Source organism: Corylus avellana, chromosome 1 (genome assembly GCF_965113065.1).
Source record: "Corylus avellana chromosome 1, dhCorAvel1.hap1.2, whole genome shotgun sequence".
NCBI lineage: Eukaryota > Viridiplantae > Streptophyta > Magnoliopsida > Fagales > Betulaceae > Corylus > Corylus avellana.
The window spans coordinates 14,230,070-14,256,012 of record NC_142490.1 but is presented as its reverse complement, the minus strand read 5'-3'; the positions used below and the strand labels follow the sequence as shown (position 1 = coordinate 14,256,012).

Genomic DNA, 25,943 nt, shown 5'->3' with positions numbered 1-25,943 from the left:
AAACCGCTGGCCACTACGTCGTTCTATCTCCGGCAGCCTGTAAATCTTACCCATAACTCAATCTTTTTATTGTATTTCATGGTATAGCTGTCGAATCGGTGTTGTTTATCTACGAACGTGGTTTTTTTGTTTGATTTCTACAATGGGTAAGAATTTTTCGGTGACACTTCGTAGCCATTGGATGGTGTGGCCGGCAATGATGAATGGTGGTGGTAGGGGCAGCCGGTTTTGAGAGAGAGAGAGAGAGGGGCGTTGCGTTTTGTCACTTGAGGGAGAAGGTTGCCGAAGATAGAACGACGTGGTGACCGGCGGTTTGGGGGAGAGAGATAAACTGGGGTTGGGGGTTTTTTCTGTGTGGGGTCTAAGGTTTTTTCTTTTAATTTCTAACACTTACCAAAATGAAGTAAGTGTAAGGAAACCATAATTTCGAGCAAAACGACACCGTTTTGCCTGCTTGTTTTAATATGATTTTTTTTTTTTTTTAAAGGGCATTTTAATAACTTACCATTGTCAAGACGACGTAACTTTGAATTTTTCATCATATTTGACAGTAATGACTAACAGAGTGGCCAAATTGCAACTATTTGGTAATTGGAGGGCTACTTTATCATTTTTTGAACATTAGGTGGCTAAAATGAAAACGACTGGTAGTTTGGGAGGCTTATTTATATTTTTCCAAAAAAAAATTTTAAAATTTTTATAAAAGGGCATTGTAGTAACTTACCTATAACAAAACGACGTTGTTTTGCAGTTTCCGTCCAAACTGACGGTTTTGACTAACAGAGTGGCCAAAATGCAATAGTTTAGTAGTTTGGGAGGCTACTTTATCACTTTTGGAACATTAACGGGCTAAATCGAAAACGACTGATAGTTTATGGGACTCTTTTATATTTTTCTCTTTGATTTAATAATAATTTTAAAAGCTGCTTCAATTTTATAAGGATATGGGAATGGCATTTAACATTATTCTCTATTGGCAATAGAGTATAAAATTAATATACGTAATGAACGATATAAGATGGATATGTCAAATTTTTTTGTGGAAACTTCAGTAAGACCTCCCGAATTTTCAGCCGATTTGACAAGCACCTCTTAAATTACCAAAACTTTCACTTAGACTATTTGAACTTTAGTTTGCTCTCATTTTAGACCCTTCTATTAATTTTCAACGTTAAAGTCAAACAATTTGACTTTTTATGCCCATTTTACCCTCACCCCAAAACTACACCGTTTTGTGCCTAAAACTACTATCCAACCCAAAACGACGTCATTTTAGACATTATTTTTTTTAAAAAAAAAAAAAGAAAAAAAGAAAAGCAAAATATTAAATAAATAAATAAAAATAATAATTAAAAAAAGAAAAGAAAAAAGAGGGAGCAAATTGGAGCCACCTCGGCCAAGGGGGTGATCTGGCCACCTCCAAAAGGCCAAAAAAAAAAAAGAAAAAAGAAAAAAAAAGGTGGGGATCGGGTGTTTTGGGGGTGGCCAGACCACTCCCAAGGGATTGGAGGTGGTTTCGGCCACCCCATACCGGCCGTAGGGGGTGGCCGAAACCACCTCCAATCCCGGGCCACCCCAAGGGCTGGGGGTGGTTTCATTTCTTTGTAATGGATTCCAATCCGATACAAAGACTCGTTTACAAGTTCTTTCTAAGTGAAATAATGCAAGTGGGAGCTTTCCATTTTGGTTTTTCTTTGATTCCTCAATAAATCACATTTCCTGGAGTGGAGTCCGCAGTCCAGCATAATTGGCCACATTCAACTAAAAAACAGAAAGACAACGAAGCAAAGAAAAAGACTTCCACCATCCAATAAACTCCCTCATCTAGTCATCTGTGCTCTGTCTCATGAGTACCTCTCTGTACTACTTTTTAGACTAGTGGGTATCATACGCACAAGAAAAAGGTTAATTCATTGGTTTGAAATATGTTGTCCTTAATTCAGATGGTTAAACAAAGTTAATCATGCCATCAATCTACGGCTGTAACATGGACTTATACCTCAAATTTGGCTTGAGGTGAATGAGAATTAAAGAGTAATTAATCTTATTTATATTAAAAGAATATGATTGTTAGGGAACTGATTGTTTCAAAAATATGACCATTAGGCATTATAACCATTTGAAAATACAATTGCTAGGAGAATATGATTGCTAGAAGAATATGACCATTTAAAAATATATGTACGTTGGAAAAAGAAAGAGGAAAGAATAAAAAAAGAATGAGAATAAATATTTTAATGGAGTAGACAAAAAAATGTAAGAATATTTTTCAAAGTAAAAAAGTGGAGAGCGCGAAACGAAAGTCGTTGCGCTAACAAACAAGCAATAAATTGAGTTTTAAAAAGCTGTTAGCGGTAACTTTTTTTCTTCAAAATTTGAAGAAAGTGTTGAAAAAACATATGCTAATGCTCTTAATGACCTCCATATTTCATAATATTAATTAGAGAAGTAGTGGATCCTATTATTTTGTTAAATATTAATAAAGGGATAGGAAGATGAAAATAATAGAAAAATACATAAATAATCAAAATGGTAGTTCCATCAATAATATGTTGTTTAAAAAAAAAACCTAACATAATTGTTGCCACATGTACATTATTGTCTTGTCAACAAAAAATTAAAATTAAATAAATAAAAGAAATGAGAAAAGGAAGGAATTGGACTCGCAAAGCTACGTTTTCACAAGATTCCCGCCAAACAACATTCCCAGACCCGAAACCCTTTCCCGGGAATTTCCCGTGCGTTTCCCGCCATCCGTACACTCTTAATTGAGTCAATTCTATATCCAAAGCTGTGTTTCCTTCACTCCCTTTACATCGCTCTCTCTCTCTCTCTCTCTCTCTCTCTCTCACGCGCGCGAGCACACAGAGAGATTGGTTTACAGCCATGGCACCGTCGCGGCGCCAGAGCAGTGGTCGATCGCCACTCGTCAATCCGCAGCGCCAAATCACTTCGTTCTTCTCAAAAACGGCGTCGTCTCCTTCTCCGACTCTTTCCAAGCGAAGCCCTAAAACTGTTCCTGATTCAGTCCCTAAAAACCCTAAATCCAATCCCAATCCTAGTCCAAGCTCGAGCCCTGGCCCCACCACCCCTTCCCCTCTCCAATCCAAGCCCAAGAAGCCCATCCTGGTCATCGGCGGATCTCCGTCGACTCCCGTTGAGAAGAGATCCTACCGCGAGGATGTTGCGGGGAGGAGGATCAAGATCTACTGGCCGTTGGATAAGGCCTGGTACGAAGGTTCTGTGAAATCCTTCGACAAGGATGCTAACAAGCATTTGGTTCAGTACGACGACGCTGAGGAGGAGTTGTTGGATTTGGAGAAGGAGAAGATTGAGTGGGTCGACGAGAGCGTCAAGAAGAAACTGAAGAGGTTGCGACGGGGTTCTTCGGATTCGAAGGATGGTGAGGAGGTAGAGATCGTTAAGGAGGAGGAGGAGGGTGTTAAGGAGTTCAAGCGGTCGCGGCGGCGAGGTGGGAGGGTTGTGGTTGAGGACGAGGACGAGGAGGTGGAGAGTGATGGCGGTGGCGGTGGTGATGGTCATGATGATTCTAGCGATGAGGATTGGGGGAAGAATGTGGAGGAAGAGGTGGTTGAGGATGGTGAGGAAGATATGGATTTGGAGGAAGAAAATGAAGGGGTGAAGGGGTCGAAAGCAAAGCGTGATGGATTGAAGAAGCGGAAGGTGAGCGAGGGAGAGAAGTTGGGGTCTGCTAAGAAGAGTAAGAATGGTAGTGGTGGTAGTGGTGGGGGTGTGGGTAAGGGAGGGTTGAAGGTTTCTTCGGTGGAGCCTGCTGGTAATGGTAAGAATAAGTAATGCGGTTTCAGTTTTGGATGTATTCTTGTTGATTTGTGTTTGGAGACAAGAAAAATGTTGGATAAAAGAATGTATAGGAAAAGTCTTTGCTATGTTTCATCTATGTATGCTGCAAATGGTTTGCATTATTATTATTATTATTATTATTATTTTGAAGAATTCATACTTCATATGTGACGGGTTTTCTATCGACCTTTTTTATTTCTGGGATTTGCGTGTTTCTATGATCATGACTGCTCTTACAATTGCAATTTCGTGAATTGAACCATATCTTTTGAATTGGGTTTTTCTGTAAATGTGGAGATTTTAAGCTAGAGTATTGCTCAGTGTTTTCTGGTCATATTAGAATAGAGAAAGGGTAGTATCCATTGGAGAATGAGGATTGATTTGTAATTAGAAATAGGATGTGATCGTACTCACCAAACTAAGCTTTATCCCATGACTCCTTATCTTCTCCTTTCTATATAGCTTTTTAGTTAAAAGGAAGGATTGCTCTTCTAATTTTGCTCATTCTGGTTCCGATGTATTCTTTGGCCATGGCACTCACAATTGCAGGTGCAGATATTTGAGCTTTATATCTTATTGGGTACTGATACTAAAGTTGAGCACGCATTTTCTGTAGGTGGGAAGGCATCTAACGACCTTGGTAATGCCCTAATGGGTGATGCTGCAGAAAGGTTTGGTATGCGTGACGCTCAAAAGTTTCGCTTCCTTGGGGAGTGAGTTCTCATTACACCTTTGTAGTTCTTCATTTCCAGTTCTCTTTCATTCTATAACTGCAATTAGTGGCAGTTGTGAAGGACTGGCAGAGTCATGATTGCATCTCTGTCAGTGCAGCCTATGCACACTATCATTAGTCATTAGGTAATGCAATCCTGTAAAATGTGCCTCTTTCTACTCGTTCATTCATGTACAGCATTGCTGAAGCGTTATTATTGGACAATTGGAGTGCTTTTAAGTGAGAAGGAACTTGGCATTATTATGCACACATTTCTATTGAAAGCTTTTATGGCATTTAGCTATTAATCTTGATAACTTTACCTATTTGTATATGCTGAAATTGTCCAGTCTTGATACAGGGAACGTAGGGATGCAAAAAGAAGACGTCCGGCGGATGCAAGTTATGATCCGAGGACACTTTACTTGCCTCCTGATTTTATAAAGAGTTTATCAGGTGGTCAGGTAATTGCTTTTAGAGAATAAGTGATTTGACAGTCTTTTATGCGTTTTCATTTTGTTTTTAATCTAGAGACCTCTTTATTATGCAGAGACAATGGTGGGAGTTCAAGTCAAAGCATATGGACAAGGTTTTGTTTTTCAAGGTATAGATGTAGTTCACATTAGCTAAATAAAGCTAGATACTGTTATTCAAGTAATCATTGTCATTACTGTTGTCAAGTTAATAATCATTTTATCTTTGTTGTAGCAGATGGGAAAATTTTATGAACTTTTTGAAATGGATGCACATATTGGATCAAAAGAGCTTCACTTGCAATATATGAAGGTATTAATTGGTTTGAGTGCATTCCACTCTAATATTCTGTTCCCTTGTGATGTTTGCCCCAGTTTTTTTTTTTGTTTTTTTTACTATTATCTTGGACTGTTCACTCTCAGATAGATAGCATTTTTAATGCTCAGACCCCCCCCCCCCCCCCCCCCCCCCCAAAAAAAAAGACCAGATTCATTTTCATCTTAACATCTATTACATGGTCTTGATGTCTGTTTGAGTATGTCCATGATGTTTCCTTCTTGTTTTTTCAAGTTAATATTGACAGCTACTTGCATTGTTAGGGAGAACAACCACATTGTGGATTCCCAGAAAAGAACTTCTCAATGAACGTGGAAAAATTGGCTAGAAAGGTTGGCTCATTCTGTCAGTTGGTTCTCTCTTTATTGAGTTGATTATATTTGGATTTCTATGATTTGCCCACTTTGTACTCTGAAGAGGAAATTGAACGTAAGCTGCCTTGACAGAGCAGGGTTATCGAGTTCTTGTTGTAGAGCAGACAGAAACCCCTGAACAGCTAGAGTTTCGTCGCAAAGAGAAAGGTTCCAAGGATAAGGTATGTTTACCCAAAGACTCAATGACAATCATCGCTTTCCATCTATTTTAGAAGTAATTCCTTTTCCTAAAATTTGTTACTGCGTAGGTATAGTTTTGTTTTAATATTATTGTGTATCCTAATTAAAATTCAGATTCCTAGATGTCTAATAGTTATGTCTAATCTAGGAAGTTCCAGTTCAAAGATAAATTAATCAATTAAATTGACATGTGACCTCTGTCTAGATGGCATTAATAGAAAGTTTGAATGCACTTTGTGATGGTTTTAATCATACTATCCTTCTGGATTGTTTTTCAGTTGGTAAAATGGTTAGGATATTGATCAAAAAATTATTATGAGTTGAAAGTGTGACAGGATTTTATGCATAGTCTATTCATCATCTCCTTACTCCACTGTCTTATTGTTTATGTTCATTCCTTTCTTATTTTGGCGTCTATCTTGAAATTCTATGGTGGATTTGTGAAAAAGGAGAGAACAGAAAGAAAGAAAGAAAGATAAAGTTCAGTGTTTTTGACATTCTTGTCTGTGTTTTGATAGGTTGTGAAACGTGAAATATGTGCCGTGGTTTCTAAAGGAACACTGACTGAGGGAGAGATGCTGTCAGCAAATCCTGATGCTTCTTACCTAATGGCAATAGCTGAAGGCTGTCAGAGATTGGTGAACCAAAATGCAGACCGTATTTTTGGTGTTTGTGTTGTTGATGTTGCTACCAGCAGGGTTATTCTTGGTCAGGTGAGTCTAGTAGAATGTTCAACTGCTATCACATGCATCTCTACTGTTCTCAGACGTAAACATGTGTGTGATTGTACACTATGGACATAGCAGACTAATAAGATTTGGCTGATGCTCTTGTTCTCTACACTGGGTTGGATTGATTATTTGTCAAATGAGCGCTGATTTCATGTAGCTGGTCCTTTCTTTTTTCTTATCCCTTTTGGATTAGGTTCCAGTGTGGGTTGGGTTGGGAGCTGCATGTAATTTTGAATGTTGTGAAAAAGGTCTTATGGACTGATTGTTGGTTGTTTATGTGTGTTTATTCTGCTGTCAATTATTGGCCGTTGCATTCCCTTTTCTATACTTAAGTTGTGTGTGGACTGGTAAGATCACAAGAATACTGTCTTTACATGTAATGGACACTGTTTTGCAGTTTTCTGTACATGTATAACATTTTCCATTACTTTATTAAATCACATTTTTGTGTGAATGTGTTATTTGACTGAGCATGTTCCTCTGTTTACCAGTTTGGGGATGATACAGAGTGCACTGCCTTGTGCTGTCTCTTGTCTGAGTTAAGGCCGGTGGAAATTGTAAAACCTGCCAAACAGCTCAGCCCTGAAACAGAGAAAGTATTGCTGAGACATACAAGAAATCCTTTAGTGAATGAGTTAGTTCCACTCTTGGAATTCTGGGAAGCTGAGAAAACTGTGCATGAAGTCAAAAGCATCTACAGCCGGATTGTTCAAGAGTCAGTTTCTGGATCTTTAACTGAGTACCTACCAGATGTTCTTTCAGAGCTAGTGAGGGCAGGCGAGAATGGCACCTGTGCACTTTCAGCTCTTGGGGGCACCCTTTTCTATCTTAAGCAGGCTTTCCTGGATGAGACATTACTTCGTTTTGCAAAGTTTGAGCTACTTCCATGCTCTAATTTCGGTAATATTGTCTCAAAACCATACATGGTTCTTGATGCAGCTGCCCTGGAGAATCTTGAGATTTTTGAGAATAGCAGAAATGGAGACTCATCAGGGTAATCTTGCTGTGTGTTCATATGGATCTCTTGTTTATTGTCTTTTTACATTACCCTGATGTCTTTGCCCTGCCTCTTTTAAGGACGCTCTATTCCCAATTGAACCATTGTGTGACAGCCTTTGGGAAGAGGTTGCTGAAAACATGGTTGGCAAGACCTTTATATCATCCAGAGTCGATTAGGGAACGCCAAGATGCTGTTTCAGGTTTACGGGTGAGGTTCACATTGATATTCTTACTCATTATATTTCATTATTCTTAATTCCTTAATGGTTATCAATATGCAACTTGGCTCAAGGTATAGCAAAATTATATAGTGATTATGGTCTTATAAATTTTGTTATCAGAATGTATATTAGCAACCAGTGTGTTTGGCAAATTGTTTTTCAATACTCATGGACTTATTGAATAGAGTAGAAACTGGATGGTTAATCATGTTTCTCAATCCATTAAATGAGGAAGGCGCTCTCATTTGTTCTTATGTTTCTCAACCTATAAGGCCAAGTCATAGTGTGAACCTTTTGCTCTTTTGCTAATTTTTAATATGACCTGCATCGACTCATTAAATTGTTACTGTTACACATCATACTGTACTTGTGTGAGGCTGGACATGAACATGACGTCAAGCTTTTTAGCAGTGTTTTTGCTGCTATACAAATTGTTTTACATATACTTTGCTTTTCAGGGAGTTAATCTAGCTTTTGCACTTGAATTTCGAAAAGCATTGTCCAGGCTGCCCGACATGGAGCGGTTGCTTGCACGTGTTTTTGCTAGCAGGTAAATCCAGTCTGCCTAGGTGCACATGTATGTATTAACTAGATTATATACCATATAGATAATTTACCGATGGTTAGGTTGTAAGATTTATTTTCACTGACATTGACTCAATGCAGTGAAGCAAATGGAAGGAATGCCAACAAAGTGACTCTATATGAGGATGCAGCAAAAAAGCAGCTTCAAGAGTTTATATCGGCTTTACGTGGTTGTGAATTGATGGCCCAAGCATGTTCTTCGCTTGGTGTTATTTTGGAAAGTGTTGAATCTAGAGTGCTTCATCATTTGTTAACACCTGGTATGGTTGCTTTGATGATTTTTTTTAATCCTATTGGAAGAATCTAGTTTGGTGTCTTATTTTTCAGGTGTTTGCAGGTAATGGTCTCCCTGACATCCATTCAGTTATAAATCATTTCAAGGGTGCCTTTGATTGGGTGGAAGCCAATAATTCTGGACGAATAATCCCCCATGAAGGAGTTGATGCAGAGTATGACTCTGCCTGTAAAAAAGTTAAGGAGTTTGAGTTGAGTTTAACAAAACACCTCAAGGAACAGCGTAAACTACTTGGAGATGCATCTGTAAGAACTTTCTATAAATAGTTTGGTGTTTGAAGTTTGAGTCGTCTACTTGTTTATTTTCAAATAAATAACTAACTTCTTTCTTCCAATTATCTGTTAAGATTACATATGTCACAGTTGGAAAAGAGGCATACCTCTTAGAAGTACCAGAAAGTTTGCGTGGAAGCATTCCTCGTGATTATGAGTTACGATCATCTAAAAAGGTAAGCGCGAAAGGTGTGGTGGATGAAGTAGCCTTAGTGGTTTCTATTTTTGCTTCCTGACTGGAACAAATTTTGGATACCTGGGCTAATAAACAACCAGATGTAAGCTCATTTATTGTATTGCAATTCAACTGTGAATTTTAATGTGGTAACACAAATGAAGTAATCTCTATCATCTTGAATAACACGGCATGGTTATAGTAATACCAGTATTTGTGATTCTTTTGGTTTAAGATTTTAATTGTACCATTTTTAGTCCCTAGTTAAAGTTACTTCTAATCTTTGCCCGGCAATTTCAGGGCTTCTTCAGGTATTGGACTCCAAATATCAAGAAGTTGTTGGGAGAGCTCTCACAAGCTGAATCTGAAAAGGAATCCTCGTTGAAAAGCATTTTGCAGAGGTTAATAGGACATTTCTGTGAACATCATGATAAGTGGAGACAGTTGGTTTCTGCTACTGCAGGTCTCTCTCTCTCTCTCTCTCTCTATATATATATATATATATTGGTTTCTGCTACTGCAGGTCTCTCTCTCTCTCTCTCTCTCTATATATATATATATATATATATATATATATATATATATGTGTGTGTGTGTGTGTGTGTGCATGTGAGAAGAATGGGATATGTCATGTTCCTCATTTTGGGTAACAACGGTAGATCTTCAGATCATGATATATAAACGTCAGCCTCTATATTTGTCTAAATTAAATTTTATGTCTTGGATACTTCTTTTGTTACTCTCAGAAGTTATTTGAAAGATACTGTAAGAGTTCAACATCTTAAATATAAAAAGCAATACTATCTAGTAGTCTACATGGTACAAATTATGCTCATTTTGTATGGCTGAAATTGGCACATGTTGCAGAGCTGGATGTTTTGATCAGTCTAGCAATTGCAAGTGACTATTATGAAGGGCCAACGTGCCGGCCAATTATATTAGGCTCATCAAATCCAGATGAAGTTCCATGCCTTTCTGCGAAAAATTTGGGACATCCTGTTCTTAGAAGTGATTCTTTAGGCAAGGGTGCATTTGTCCCCAATGACGTTTCGATTGGCGGTTCTGATCATGCCAGCTTCATCCTTCTCACTGGTCCTAACATGGGTGGTAAATCAACTCTTCTTCGCCAAGTTTGCTTGGCTGTAGTTTTGGCCCAGGTAAGGTTTCTTTGGTTTTTGTTTGTAACTTCGTAAGTTTTATTATCTTTACTAAGTTTCACCTTTGGTTCTTCCCAGGTAGGAGCAGATGTTCCTGCAGAAAGCTTTGAGTTGTCACCTGTGGACCGAATATTTGTTCGGATGGGTGCCAAAGATCATATTATGGCAGGCCAAAGTACATTTTTAACAGAACTTTCAGAAACTGCATTAATGCTGGTGAGATTTCTCAGTAGATCAAATAATTTTCATTACAGAATATTGTTATTCGCTGTGCAAGTGTATAGATTATGTGCAGAATCAAGGACCAAAAAATTTCAGTTTGTAAAAATTGATTAATTTGTCCATATAGCTCTGACTTCTGACCACAATTTATTAGATGTCAACTGTCAAAAGACAAACCAGTCTTCAATCCTCTCCATCCGGATTAGAAGTGGAAAGAATGCCCCTTTGTTACCCCAATTTTCTCTCTTTGAATAAAAAAGAAAATTAGTTGATTTTTCTTTTATGCACATGAATGGATTTTTCTTCCAGTCTAGACATGAATTTTATCCTCTGTTACTTTCTAAACATTGGGTCATGCTAAACATTTCTGTGGAAGAAATAATAGACCTGATCCTTCTTGCAAGTCCTTCGAGTATTTCACCTCATGAGATGTTTCTTCTTACATGAAAGATTCAGTATAGTTTGATCCACTACTTTTTCAATCTTTTGAAGACTTGTTGACAGAAGTAAATTTTCCATTATGAATGCAAATGAATATGTTTGAAATTTTTTCATTCCATTGATATATTTTTTTTATGGTTAATGCAGTCTTCGGCAACACGTAATTCACTGGTGGCACTAGATGAACTTGGACGCGGAACATCAACTTCAGATGGACAAGCCATTGCGTATGTATCAGTCATGGAAGATATGAAAACATGATTTTGCCTTTGATGATTTCAGTATTAATGATCAATTCTGGACAAATATTCACTATGGTGTATCTGGTTGTACTTAGTTTCTACTTTGGATTTCCTATCCTTGCAGTGAATCAGTCCTTCAACATTTTGTTCACAAAGTGCAGTGTCGAGGAATGTTTTCTACTCACTATCACCGATTAGCTGTTGACTATCAGAAAGATCCCAAGGTATACCTTTGTTCTTTGTTTTTTTGTCATGTCTTCTCTCCTTTGCCACACAGAGAGAGAGAGAGAGAGAGAGAGAGAGGGGGGGGGGGGGGTGTGGAGGGTGCTGGGACTTTGAAGTGAAATCCACTAGCTGTTTATTGGCAACATGATTGCCATATATACTAGCATCATACTCTATATATTAGATTTGTAACAGTTTTTGAATTTTCAGAAGGGTGGTGATTTTAACACCCTACCAATAGCCACAAATTTAATTTTGCATGATATGTTTTTCTTGTTTGTACAGGTTTCACTCTGCCATATGGGATCCCGAGTTGGAAATAAAGTTGGAGATGTGGAAGAAGTTACATTTCTTTACAGGTTGACACCCGGTGAATGCCCTAAAAGCTATGGTGTCAATGTTGCGTGGTTAGCTGGTAAGACTGTTTTCTCTGCTATTACCTCTTTCTTCAAGAACTAGAAGAATAGCAGCAGCCAAGATGCAACCTTGGCCTCAGAGTTCGCATGTACTCTTTTCTTTTTCGGTAAATTATGGTTTGAACTTTAAGTTGGGAGACTTATTAGGTAGATATGGTAAGACTTAGCATTTTATAGATTTGTTTGTCGTCAGTGTCTAAAAATTAAAATTTGCATATAAAATGCATTAACCTGCAAATTATCGGTTTTTGTGTATGATGAATTTGCCTAATAATCTTTTTAATTAATTACTTGTGTTATTGCCCATAGTTATCACTGCTTTTAGGTGAAGTCACTTACTATTGTTTATTTCAGGACTTCCTGATTCCGTACTTCAAAAAGCTGCTGCTAAATCGATAGAATTTGAGGGTGCATATGGTAAGCACCAGAAGAAATTTGAAGATGATTTGTCCCATCAAAGTTTGGTTGACGAAATGGTAGTATTTGTCCGAAAGTTCATGGATACTGCAGCAAATTTGAGTTGCCACAAGTCTCCTGAGAGCATAGGCACTAGCTACCTGACTGAACTTCAACATAGAGCACAAATACTTCTGCAGAAAGGTTGAACTGATTGAAAATATTGCATTGTGAGAGTTGGTAGCCCCTCAGCAGTTAATGATGTATATAGAATCTACCTTGGCCGGTGCCAAGTCATTGCCAATTTTGTTGGAGCACAGCTTTCATATTTCAAAAGCGCCATATGAGGTAAATTTCTGCCTGCGCTTGATACAACATGTGATACAGAATCAAACGACTCAAGTCTAACCCGATTTCCATCAGACTTGCTGGTAAGTTGGACTAGCCAACATTTTTGTACAGAAATCATGTGAGAAAGGATTTCAAAGCAAGATTAGTTGTTTATGCCTGAATTGGAAGGAGGGTGATTTTTCTATTGTAAACAACAATCGAATGTCAATGTCAACGTAGTGGGTTCAACTTTTACCCAACAAACCAAATGGTTGTTGGCCTTTTGCTCATTTACGGATGACTTGGGTTGCTTGTTTTTGAAGTGAATTCATATAGCCACAGAGGTAAAGTTAGGTTGTTAATCTAACTGGCCAGTGTTGCTGTTACCAAGTTTCCATCTTCTTTTAAGGTTTTATTTTAATATTTGGGTGGGTGGTGGTGGGGTAAACTAAATCTTATATACCGAACTAGATAGTAGTGCAAGCAGGAATCTACTCTACCTGAATTTCTAGAAATAATTCATTTTTTTTTTCCTTTTTTCATTTGTACCCCCCATTAAAAAAAAATGGAGTTTTAACAAAGTGAGCACTGATATAATGCTCTAATACAATTCAACCAATGAAAGACCATACATAAAGAATAGATTTAGACTGCGTGATGCTGCTGTTCATCTTCTTCGCTGTCATCAGCATCCTGTAAAACGAATAAAAAAAAAAAAAAAAATGTTTTCATTTAGGGTTCCTAAAGAAATTATTGAAACTTTGCTTGATTCTACAAACGAGAAAAGGTACTAACCTCATACTGCCTCCTGATGCTATTTTGAATTGCTGTGATTGTCCGCATCAATATCAACATTGGGAAAATAATTCCGCTAGTCTTTAGAATAAGTACCTGTAAATTACAAGAACATGATCAGTTCAAATGACTCATTTCATTTAGATGGCCCGGAGAAAAAAAAAAAAAAACCAGCTGCAAAAAGAAAAAGAGCTACTTACAGTAAGAAGTGTGAAGGGGTAATCTTCCGTTCCACCAGTTAACACAGCAAAGAAATGTCTCACCAGCAAGATTACTGTAAACTGCAAATTAAATCAACAATTAATCATACGCAATCAAGAGCCTCTCACATTACAAGAAATTTCGACCCACCTAAAATTGGCCCCAACCATAAAATTAGCCTGACTTTAAGAAATCTGCCCAATATTTTATTATTGAATTTTTGGTCCATGTACCTCTACAACTGCCCAAGTGGCTGCCTGATAGGCTCATAGCAAGCAAATGGTCAACGAAAAACGCCGTACATAATTTGGTAAAGTCTAGTTGAGCTTTGTGTTTAGAAAAATCCATTAAATTAAGAAGAAAATGCTACGCAAGGCCAGCTGTATGTGAAGATTTGACGAAGCAAACTTACAGTGAGAGCCAACTTTCGACAGCAAGACGCGCTTCTATTTGCCTCCGACGTGCACTCTGATAACTCGCTTATGCCCTCCAACCTTGGGCTTATTTCCTCCTCTTCCTCCTCTCTTCTTGGAATTTGCAGGCTATCTCTGCACAATTATTATATGTGAATTTATTCATTATTAGTGTTTCCATACTAAAAATATTAAAAAAATAAATGTGGAAATGATTGGGTTAACGTTCACTTAAAGCCTGTTTAAAATTGCATTAAAAAACGGTGTCAACATCTTCGGTAAAAAGTTTAACCTTTTCACTTTATAATAAGTGGCCAAAACGTAATTTTCAACTTTAAAACCTCTATCGTGTGATTTTTTTTTTTAAACGGTTACTTTTTTTTCAATGCAAGTCCAAACGAAAACACTTTGTATGATTTTGTTTTAAAAAGTTTCGTGGGTCAAACCCATTTTTAATTAAGAGGTGGACATTGTAAAATTGGAACTAGTCCCATGTTATTAACAGAAGAATTAGTTGTAAATCATGTTTAATGCCTTACTAGTTACTTCAATTATAAACTACGTAAGCAAAGGGTGGGTTGCTTTTACTATTATTCAAGCGAGCCATGCAGTGACGCAAGCTTTGTTTTTAGATTGGTGCAAAAATAATGAAGAGGAAAAGTACCTAATGGTCACTGCTGCATCAATCAGCTGAGACTTCTTTGAAGGTGCCGTGTATCCCGGTTCATATTGCTGCACAATTTCATAGTTTTCATTCTCATTAATAACATCTAATTAAATTAACCTTGAAAGAAACACAGAAAAAACAGGTGATTTACTGGAAAGATAATTCTGTCATCGTGCAAGAAAACAAAAAAAAAAAATTTAGTATTATATTAAGGAACATCATTAAAAAAAAAAAATTCAAAATCATTATGAGTTTTGTTTGGTATCACGGAGAATTGGAGAAACCAGTATAGGATTCCAAATTCCTTTGATATAAGATACAGGGAGCCAAGAGAAAGATACAAATTTTTGAGACACCCAGAATCTAAAACAAAACAGAGGACGATGAAACTCGAAGACCCAGTTTGAATTACAAGAACAGGAACTCATAAACACACATCCGAATGATTCATTTAACCGAAAGAAAATCCAAAAAAGAAAAGAACCCAGAAATCAATTCCAATTTGAATAAGAGAAATTCAAACCTGGAGACATATTTCACAGGTGGTGTTCCCCTTCTCGTTACACCACCTCTGTATGCAATCTCTGTGTGCAAACTGAAAAAGAAAATTAAAAAAGAAAAAAAAAATCAGTGAAACTTGGTGGAAACAACTTGGAAAGCAGAAATAATTATAAAAAAAAAAAAAGAAAAAAAAAAAAGAAAAGATTTTTCTTTTACCTTAACGGTTCCTGAACAAGCACAAGGAGCTTCCAAGCTCTTAAAGCTCTCTAGTTCTTCTTCATGGCAAATTCTACAGTATGAAATTGCATAATTTAATTTCAAATCATCCACAAACAACACAACTTCTCCCATGTTTTGTTTTTTCTTTCAGCAACCTCTAATGTCTCTTTCTCTCTCTCTTTTAATTCAAAAATTCTCTGTTTATTTCTTTCTCTGTCTCTCTTTTTCTCTGTTCCTCTCTGTCCTAGTGTCTCCTTCCTTAGAGCCTGCACTTTAAATAAAAGAAAGGGGACCTCTGGAGTTACAAAACTGCCCCTTGTATTTTTCAAATGGGGTGTGAATAAGATATTCACTTGGTTTTTTTATTTTTTATTTTTTATTTTTTGGACTGACACGACACGAAGGACTTGTCCAGATCATGACGCGCTTTGAAGAAAGCTGAAACATGAATATGAAGTCATTGACGCAATTAATTCTGACTTGAGAATTACTGTGAAGGGTCAAACAGGGTTGTATGTTTCCATGCAAGAGCAAATTCAATCAAATTTTATTGGTTTTTAAGAATTTCATCTAAATCTTTTTTTAATAAATTTCCAGTCAAACTTTTTTTTTTTTTTTTTTTAAATTTTAATTTTGAATTGATTCTTTCGTCACAGTCTATTAAACTGGCATCTATCTTTAACACATGCAAAAATTTAAATTGCATTTTGGTAAAACCAAATGAAAATATAGTTGCTAGTATTATACGTGTTGATAATACAGTGACCATGCACCTCGAACTTTTGACGTCGAAGATTTATAAAAAAGCCAAAGGGTCAGAGTGGCACGCCGGTGATGCATGCTTATTTTAAACATTAAAAGTGGTTTTGTTGTCACTATCAGCATACTACTCTGACCTTTAGCCTTTTCGTAAACATAAGACGTCTGACGTGTATGATTACTGTATCAACAATACTACTACAATACATCTTTCGATTTCACTTATTGTTGAAATAAATTGAAGTATGTGGCTATGAATTTGGCAATTTTTTTTTAAATTTTTTTTTTTCCCATGAAGGATGCATTACCAACCGTGATAATGATCTAAAACATGACTGATTTGGGTGTTTAGATCTCATGAAAAATTTGCATGAGCTAAAACAATGATGTCTCAAAACACATTGTAATCAACATATAGAAACAAATATATTGATTAGAAAACTAGATGGTGACATGATGATGATTTTGTCCACGTGGACAAGTGAAAAAAATTTCCCCATTCAAGCTTCTTTCCTTGAGTAAAAAGTATATTGAAAAGTAAATGTCTATTACTCAAATCGAGGTTTTCAAGCATGTGCCTAAAATCTTACTCGATTTTCCATAACTAGTAAATTTCTTAGTAAAAGATTCTATATCTACAACTAGACTTAATTGCATGCCACGTATAAAACATGACATGCCATGTCTATATGAATCATTTATACTATTTTAATTTAAGTAATGCTAAACATTATACTTTTATTTTATTTTGTTGATGTGGCACTATTAATTAGTTTTTTGTTTTTTTAAAGGCTGATTTTTTTGAGAAAAAACAGCATTCATTTCATTTCATAATCAAAAACATCTAGAGTGAAAAACGCTTTAAACAGAAAGAACAGATTGCTCTAAAGATACAATATCAAAAATACAATTAAGAATTTCCTCAATCTAATTCCGGTTAGTGAAAGCCTTAACTGTCGCCTTTACTAAAAATGACTGATTTTAATAGTGACTCATTAGCATAGTTGGATAAAAGTAAGATAGTAACGTTCTTTCAATTTTATCATATTCGTCCGAGAATATTTTATATTTATCTCACCTTTGATGTATTCTTGTTAGCAAAATACTTGATATATATTAAGACGAATATCGCATTACATACATCATTGAATTTGACATGAAAAAAAGAGGATAAATTTTCATTTAAATTGAGTTTTAGGAAATTCCTCTAATATATTCTATTAAACTGATATTGACCTTTAAACACGTGATTTTAACATGTATTTTTCACATTGTTCTGCTGCGGAGTGTCAGGACAAGTCAATTGGCTTTTGATTTTGCATTCTTTCAGATAATCTTAAAGTACATGTGACTCTAAAAATATATGTTAGTTTAATAGACTGAATTGAAAAAATTTATCTAAACCCAATTTCAAGGAAAAACTTTGTAAACAAAAAAAAAAAAAAAAGGTTTAGTGATGATATTGAAAACATCTTTCTATTTTCCAAACAAAAAACATGTGTCTTTTTTCAAAATCATAAACAAACAATTCAAAACATAACAATTGTAAACCACTTATCATTGTAAACCACTTCAAAACATATTTTAAAACTAAAAACAAAATACAAAAAATACTTTTTTAAAATCATTATCAAACAAGCCTTTAATAAATAATAATGTTTATAATGTTAATAGCCGCTTCCTAATGCCTATTTAATTCTTTGTTGGTGTAAATGATTAAGGACAGAGGGGCAATGTTGTCTTATATTTGTTATTCCATGACACACAGATAGAACATCATCGGATTCATGAAAGAAATTAAAAATATTTTTGCATTATTTAATTGTGATAATAGTAATACCCTTTCTTGTCCCTCCATGCCCAATTCAAAATCCACCCCTTCCCAGGTTTGAATCTGGAACCTTTGATCCCCTATCAACGGTTCCAATCATTTTGGACCACCTGAAATTTAAATTCAACGGCCCCCTTTTTAGATTTAAAAAAGAAAAAAGAAAAAGAACAAAAACGCGGTCACCGTAAAGTATGAGCAGCTGTGATTTAGCGGGCCCATTTGGACGCTCGATGATGTTGTTGTGTTCCTCTCTTTTTCCATGCCTTGATATTTTAATTTTTAATTATTCTTTTTTTCAAATAAATTCCTAAATTTTAGAAAATTAATATTTATTTTTATCTATTTGTTTATGGGCTTTATGGGCTTGCTGACACTTGTGCTTATCCCTTCTCGGTCTTATCGTCTGTCTAAGAATTTGGATTATCTAATTTGCAATTTAAAAAAAAAAAAAAAAAAATTGGGTTCTGAGATTTTTTTTTTTTAAAACAAACCAAACTATAAAATTATTATATGTTTTTTTTTGTACGCTTTTATCTTATTATTATTCTATTATATTGATATGGCGGTGTCAATCAGCTATTAAATTTTTTTTTTGAATGATGACGGATTGACAGAATAGAAATTAATTTATAAATTAATTTTATTTTTTTTAGAAAATAAAAATAAATTTCCCGACACAATTTGATGGAAAATTCTATCCTTATCTGATTATGTTGCAATCCTCTCGTTATGGAGCTCACACAAATGGCACCAAAGGATTGAACTTGAACGTTCTCAAGGTTTAAGCAAGTTGGAGGGTGTGGGGACATTGATGTTTACACGAAGAAGCTAATATTAGCCGCCCACTTACGACTTGCCCAAGCTATTGCTGCTCAAGTCTTTGATGGAAATTCAGATATTTAATTTGAAGAATCTCATTATGTGGAAATTAAGCAAATTTACAATACTATATATGAGAAATTTTGTGGTCTATAATTTATGTTATCTAAAACCCATTAATTTAAGATAGTTTATATGGGACCCATTTATGTGGTCGGACATCCCAAAACTTAATTTGGTAGATAAATTTCATATGACTATCTTATGAAATTTTTAGTTTTTTTTAGTTTTTTTTTTTTTTTTTAAAAAAGGAAACACTATTGAAAATTAAAGAGGGCAGAAATATCTTGATGAATTCGAGCAGGGAATAAGATAGAGAACCCTAAATCTCGAGATGTCCAGACAGTCTGAAGTGCGGGGCCTTCTGCCAAGGCACTTTGGACCTCGGGGTCTTGGAGTTTCCTCTCTCATTTCTTGTCTAAATTTTGTAAAATTCAGGTAAAAAATTTCAGGGATCCAATACAAATTATTATAAGTTAACCATATGATTAGGGGTAGAGTTTGAAGAGTGGTTGGAGAATTGCCTTTGCTTCAAAGTTCATGTATGGGAAACTAACCTTGTGAAAGGGATTTGAGAAGCTGGCCCATGAGTTGGTTAAATATTTATATTTTAAGATGCAATTGGCCCAATATTATTCGGTTGAAATCAGGTCCAGTCTTGGTCCTTGCCCACTCCTAGTTAAACAACAAAAGTAAAAGGAAAAAAGAAAAATGTTAGGTTTACAAACACATTTTACAAAAAAAACTTTTTATAAACTGATGTGGCATAACATGATTGGGTTTCTCAAAATTTAAATTTATCTCATATCCAATTATATTGTGCCACATCAGTTTGTAAAATTTTTTTTTTTCGTAAAATGTATTTGTAAGCCTAGTATTCCTCAATAAAAAAATAAATAAGAATGGAGATTTGTAGTTTGTATTAGGAGAAAGTTTTGTTTTAAATTGGATATGAAGAAAATTTGCAAATTAATTTATTAAATTGATATTTGATTAGAATTACTTTTACAATGCTCTATTAATATTATTAAAAATAATATGAGAATCACATGCTTTAAAAATATATATAAGTTTGGATCATGGTGACAATATTCGACCAGACCTACGAATTAAATGCAAAATTTACAGGTTACGATTGATCTATGATATTAATGCAACATAAACCCAACACCCAAACATAAATTGCTACCCTTAGCGATGGCGGTTTCACGTCCATCTAGATTAGGTCGATGTAGAAAGCCCAGCCTGATGCAGTTGGAACATTTAGTCACTTGATGGTTTCTATTCTAGCAATAAAATAAAAGTAATACATTTGTTTTATTATTATTAGTGGTCCTGCAATTAAAATATTGGTATAGAATTATTTGTTTTTGTTTAGTGATTGTGACTTTAGTCCTACGAGCTACGCAACGAAGATAAACTAATTAAAAGGGTCCACAGATTCAATTGGGCATTTAGCACAGCAATTTAGATCTATGAGTTATTTTGTTTTATACTCTGTTTCTAATATTTTTCCATTTCGTGTTAAGGGGTAGCTCAATCGGCTGTGAATTACACCTTATAAAGTGGAGGTCACTAGTTCGAATCATCCCTCCCTTTTTTGTGTGGACATGTCAAAAAATAATAATAATAATAATAATACTCTTCCATTTCTTAATATCCCTGAGTATAAATATTGTGATATAAAAATCGTGTTTGATATACCGAATATCCACTTGGCCGGCCCAAATCAAGAACGTGGGGCAGAAAGCCCACGGTTTGGGCCCAATTGCTCAAGCCCAAACGACATGCCCTAATTAGCATATGAGAGTTAACGCACTAGCAATGCAATGGCATTAAGAACATCAGGAGTGAGGCACAGAAAATAACCACCCACAAGTTAACTGTTAGCGTATATAAAATTCGGTTTAGTATCAAGTTACAACTACACCTTGCTAGTAAGTCGTAATTTAATGCCTCCTTTGGTAGGGTGGTAATTGGGCATCAATCCTGGTCAAGACCGTATCCCATTGGCAACGATACTTAATCAAGGTTATACCTCATTATTGAACACTCTGTATAAGGAGAAGACGCATGATCATTTCATAAACATTCACATATAGCCATTCTCTCTATGATTATCCTAACTTTCTTCCTTAGAGCAAGTTCACTCTTCACCCTTGTCAGCTTAATCATTATATATTTTTCTGACTGTACTCTCGACAAGTTTCCGATCAATTACATCTCCTTTGTAGGCGTCTGTTAGCCGAGTTTTGAACTGTGCTATCAATTACATCATCAACGTTTAAGAGTTTTTTCTTTTTTCTTTTTCTTTTTAATTAGGGACATAGTTTGGGAACTAGAAGCCGAAATTTTTATTAAATTAGAAAGATCCAATTAAGGGAGTTACTACCTAACATATTATCACTAATCCAAGGTCGCTATTCGACTTCTCACCATAGATGTTGAAGTGTCAAGTTCTCCATTGCCAATATCTTAGATTTTTTTTTTTTTTGAGACCACTCGTTAATGGATTATGGATCAGGAAATGGACTCTTTTTCTTAGCTTAATACGCAATTGAAAAGGACCACCACCCTCTAGGCTCTAGTCAAGTTGAATAAGTAATACTGTGCCAAGATGAGGCTATCTCAGACTATTATCAAGTCGGACTTGAAGGAGCAAATCTACTTCTCACAAAATAAATTTAGATTCCAAAAAATAAAAAAGAACAGATCTCAACATTTATATAGTTCGGCTTAACAAATTTATATTTACAGACAAATAATATAAAAAAAAGTATTCAAAATCCAAATCTCCAATACACTCAAATCTTTTGTGTGTGAACTTGAAATCGGTTGACGAGAACTACAAATCCAACTATCCAAGTAGGAATAGAATTGGATTTTGGCTAAATCTGAGACTCCAAGTCGGTTGGGATTCTAATGGATTCCAAAACCAAATTGAAAAGGAAGAGCATGGGCCACCGACTGACTTGATGAATTAATTTCCTTTCTTTCGGTGTCAAACATGACTCTTTCTTTTCTAACACGCAATTTGTAGGGCCTTGGCCTTCAATCATTTGATAGAATCCAAGGCGTCTTGTAGTATCCCTGTTAAGCCCACAACCAAAATTAACTCCACAACAAGTTTTCTTTTACAATGGATTAGAAAAAATAAAAATAAAAATAAAAATTACCACTTCAGCCTATTAAATTAATATATATCATTAAAATATATTATTCTCACGTGTATTTTTTTTTTTTTTTTAAATATGTAAAAATTATATATTATAAATACAAATGTTAATTTAATAAACTAGTTTAGAGAAATTTCCTCCGATCGAATTCAAAGAAGTCAAGAATCTATAAAGAAACCTACACTTCCTACATCCAGATAGAGATCTCAGCAAAGTCTCTTTCACATTTACTATCAAAATTACTAACAATTTGAATAGAAAATTGCTGAAAAAATCCGAATCCCCTCAAAAATAGAACACAAACTTGCAAGTTTGGACAAAGTAAAGCTATCCATATTAAATATCCTCTCATACAGAGAGTGTGACAGGCACCAGCTAGTCAAATACCGGATGAGCTTATGAATATAACACGATTGGTAGGCGGTGTGGCTCAACTTGGCAGGTTAGATATTTGCCCCGCCGTCGATAAGCTTTGCTCAGCTGGATGTTGACCATAAGATGTTCCAAGCAAACGAAGCATGATTTTTTGGTTTGATCCAGTTGGCTTCTCTGTTTTTTCGGTGTACCTTTCACGTCAGCTGTTAAAACAATTGATGTGATCAATTTGAAAAAAAAATTGTAGTAGAAGTTATAATAATACTTCAAACAACTTCCTTACTCTAATAAAAGGGCATAGTTTTCATTGGACATAGATCACTTCAACATGTGAAATAACACATTAACAGAATTAAAAATTAAAAAAATATGTATTTTTTACATGTTAAGGACATAGATAGGATTGAACATGAACATGTTTTGTATGGTCCTGTTGTTTTGTTTTATTTTACTAAAGTTTGACTAAGAGACATTTGTTTTAATTCAAAATCATGACGAAAAAAATAAGGTTAATCTAATGTGAAGTAATCTAGGAATCTCACCGAATCCGAGACCGGTAACTCCGATCCAATCCAAAACTGTTGGGCAACCACCATCTATAAATGCAGATTCGCTTTGCCTCCGTTATCAACAATTTAAGGCTGAGAAATTGGTGAAGAGCCATATATTAGAGATTTCAGGCCAAAACACAATTCTTTGAGGCACAGGAATGGAAGGGGCAACCATGATGAAGGAAGAGCGCAAGATTGTGGTGGCAGTAGACGAGAGCAAGGAGAGCATGTATGCGTTATCATGGTGTCTCAGCAACCTCGTTTCTCATAGCAGCAAGAACACCCTGGTGCTTCTCTATGTCAAACCACCTCCTGTCTACTCCTCCTTTGATGCTGCAGGTTTGCAATATTTGCTTCTTATTCTGTTTTGAGTCACAGGATGATAATAGCTCAAGGCCAAAGGCCAATTTTCAGTATCTCCATGTTGATGTGGAGAAGATGTTTTTGGTGTCACAGGGTACATGTTTTCCAGTGATGTTGTTGAAGCCTTGAAAAAATATGGCACTGACATGGTGAATTCAGTGATGGAAAGAACAGATGCTATCATCAGGAACTATGGCACCAACGTAACACTTTCTTCTTAATTAGTATATCTGCTGCTTCCCCCCTCTCTCTGTCTCTGTGTCTGAGTGGTTATTGATGGCTTTTGTGCAGATAAGCGTGGAGAGAATAACTGGAAGTGGAGATGCCAAGGATGTGATATGTAGTACTGTGGGGAAACTTGAAGCTGACGCCTTAGTAATGGGAAGCCATGGATATGGTTTCTTTAAGAGGTACCCGCCAAATTCTTCTCTTGAGATTGTGTGATTCAATCCCTTTTCTTTTCTCCTTTTCCTCTGTTCTTCTTCTTCTTCTTCTAAATTTCTTTTTCCTCCATCATACTATCTGTACACATCCAGTTATGGTCTTGTTTGAGTTATGGTCCTGTTGGGAGTGATATGCTGATTTTCCATACTTGCAGGGCTCTTCTTGGGAGTGTGAGTGACTACTGTGCCAAGAATGTCAAGTGTCCTGTGGTGATTGTTAAGCATCCAGAGGACAAATGAGTTCATTTCTCCTTTTTTTCTCAAATTATGAGTGAAAATTCACCACTAAACTTGGTGATTAATGTAAATGGTGGTGGGTGGGTGGGTTTAAGAACATATTGTCCATATCTGCAAAAAAAAAAATCCAGAAAGAAAAGGTAATAATAATGACTCTAGCTAGCTTTCTGCAATCATATTTGTACCAATTTTTTTGTGTAAATGGGCAAGTGGAAGCAGAGCACATTGCATACGAGGAGAATAAAGCAACCGATCCTATCTAATGCCAAAACAGAAGGATCCTATCTAACGCCACAACAGAAGCAACAGATCCTATCTAATACCCTTATTTTTAATAGGATAAACATAGCCCTGCCCCTATTCTTGTGGAGGACAATTCCACAACACTTTCCCCTATAAATGCTCAAAGCCCTACACCTTTCCTCCCACCACAAGGTAATAAACAAACAAAGAAATCTACTAATTAGTCTATGGTATGGGACCTTATTGACCTCAAGAACCCTAAAGCTAGATGCAATTATTGCAGTAGGATATTTGGGTGTCACCATAGAAACAAAGCATTACAGCCATGTTATCCCATCTACAATTTCGCTCAAATAATAATAATAATAATAAAACTTTGTAGCAAATGGGACTTGAGAAGGCAGCGTATATCACTTTTAGCCCCCAACTAGGATTTGTTAAGTAAGACGCGGACAAAGTAAGGGCTTTGATTGTTCGTTATTTTATCAAATGTGAGTTTCCTTCTAGGCATGTGGAGACTATGTGGTTTACATAATTGATTAATGGATACGAATCTACGTTCAAAGTGCCATGTCATGTTACTATACAAAGAGATTGTATGAAATTATACATGGAAGAAAAGCTTAAGTTGAAGAATTTGTTGAGGGGTCAAAGGGTTTGCCTCACCACCGGTACATGGACATCCTTGCTAAATCTGAATTACATGTGTGTTACTACTCATTCCATTGATTGTAATTGGAATATGCATAAGAAAATCCTCAAGTTGTGCCGAGTTCCTAATCATAGGGGTGAAACAGTTGGAAGAGTATTGGAAATTTCATTGCTAGAGTGGGGGGTTGATAGTATTTTCACGATTACAAATGATATTGCCTGATCTAATGGTGTGGATATTGAATATATGAAAAGGAGGATAACCGACAAAAACTCTACCGTTTTGGAAAGTGAGTTTCTTCACGTGAAGTGTGTTGCACATATTTTGAATCTTGTTGTAACAAATGGTTTGAAAGACTTACATGACTCTATTTGTAATAATAAGAATGTAGTGAGATATGTGAGGTCTTCGCTGACAAGGATGATGAAGTTTAAGGAGTTTGTAGGGCGGGAAAATATTCAGTATAAGAAGATGGTATGTCTAAGGTAGTAACAGAGGCGGTTTTGAGCCAATAACCGCCTATCTAGGGCAATGTACACTCCTTAAAAACCTCAAATAAAATCTTCTAAGATATCACATAATGTATGTTGGAACTCAACCAAAATAATTGGAAATACCAAGGGAAAATTTCGTATTACAGCATTCATAATTTGCATAGATTCCAGACATCAGTATTGCTTTCCCAAGACTCCCTATTCCAATGTAGAAAGTCATTTCATGGCCACAATGGCTAAAAAACAAACTGCAGGTTTTGGATATTTGGTGGAGAATACAATCTGGTGGAGAAAACATAAATTGAGGCAAAACTTGTATTCCTGGTCCCTTTTTCATCAAATATAACATATCTATAAGACTATATATCAAATATAACAATTAAAGCCCCATCTGTTAATTTGTGAACTATAAACTATGATATATATGACAAAAAGTGCAGAGAGAATATAAGAATGCCAAGTTCTGTTACCTTGAGCAAGCTCCAAATATATTGCAGAGGGAGAAGTTGATCCCAAACCACTGGGTCTGAAAATTTAGT

General features: G+C 35.7%; 3 protein-coding genes across 4 annotated transcripts; 2 read left to right on the top strand and 1 right to left on the bottom strand.

The window, feature by feature from the left end:
* Window positions 1-2,696: 2,696 nt before the first annotated feature.
* MSH6 (MUTS homolog 6) lies at window positions 2,697-12,895 on the top strand. The gene is made up of 21 exons (XM_059579915.2): window positions 2,697-3,802; window positions 4,439-4,535; window positions 4,896-4,998; window positions 5,085-5,138; window positions 5,246-5,320; window positions 5,608-5,676; window positions 5,796-5,879; window positions 6,417-6,611; window positions 7,121-7,623; window positions 7,707-7,836; window positions 8,308-8,399; window positions 8,516-8,694; window positions 8,772-8,974; window positions 9,076-9,177; window positions 9,477-9,639; window positions 10,044-10,333; window positions 10,412-10,549; window positions 11,144-11,223; window positions 11,363-11,462; window positions 11,749-11,878; window positions 12,234-12,895. Exons 1-21 carry the CDS (start codon window positions 2,887-2,889, stop codon window positions 12,482-12,484), a joined length of 3,954 nt encoding a protein of 1,317 aa, XP_059435898.2. The 5' UTR covers window positions 2,697-2,886; the 3' UTR covers window positions 12,485-12,895.
* Window positions 12,896-13,083: 188 nt separating this feature from the next.
* Window positions 13,084-15,643, bottom strand: PIT1 (RING/FYVE/PHD zinc finger superfamily protein). 2 transcript variants are annotated; one of them, XM_059579917.2, is made up of 7 exons: window positions 15,399-15,643; window positions 15,205-15,276; window positions 14,679-14,746; window positions 14,014-14,149; window positions 13,601-13,681; window positions 13,401-13,496; window positions 13,084-13,298 (listed from the first exon to the last, which is right to left on the bottom strand). In XM_059579917.2, the coding sequence occupies exons 1-7, from the start codon at window positions 15,531-15,533 to the stop codon at window positions 13,251-13,253; spliced, it is 636 nt and encodes a 211-aa protein (XP_059435900.1). In that variant the 5' UTR covers window positions 15,534-15,643; the 3' UTR covers window positions 13,084-13,250. The 2 variants fall into 2 exon arrangements, with proteins under 2 accessions (XP_059435900.1, XP_059435901.1); XM_059579918.2 differs by having other exon boundaries at window positions 13,084-13,292.
* Window positions 15,644-22,980: 7,337 nt separating this feature from the next.
* Window positions 22,981-24,104, top strand: LOC132168499 (Adenine nucleotide alpha hydrolases-like superfamily protein). The gene is made up of 4 exons (XM_059579489.2): window positions 22,981-23,311; window positions 23,429-23,538; window positions 23,627-23,745; window positions 23,934-24,104. The coding sequence occupies exons 1-4, from the start codon at window positions 23,131-23,133 to the stop codon at window positions 24,016-24,018; spliced, it is 495 nt and encodes a 164-aa protein (XP_059435472.2). The 5' UTR covers window positions 22,981-23,130; the 3' UTR covers window positions 24,019-24,104.
* The last annotated feature ends 1,839 nt before the right edge of the window (window positions 24,105-25,943 follow it).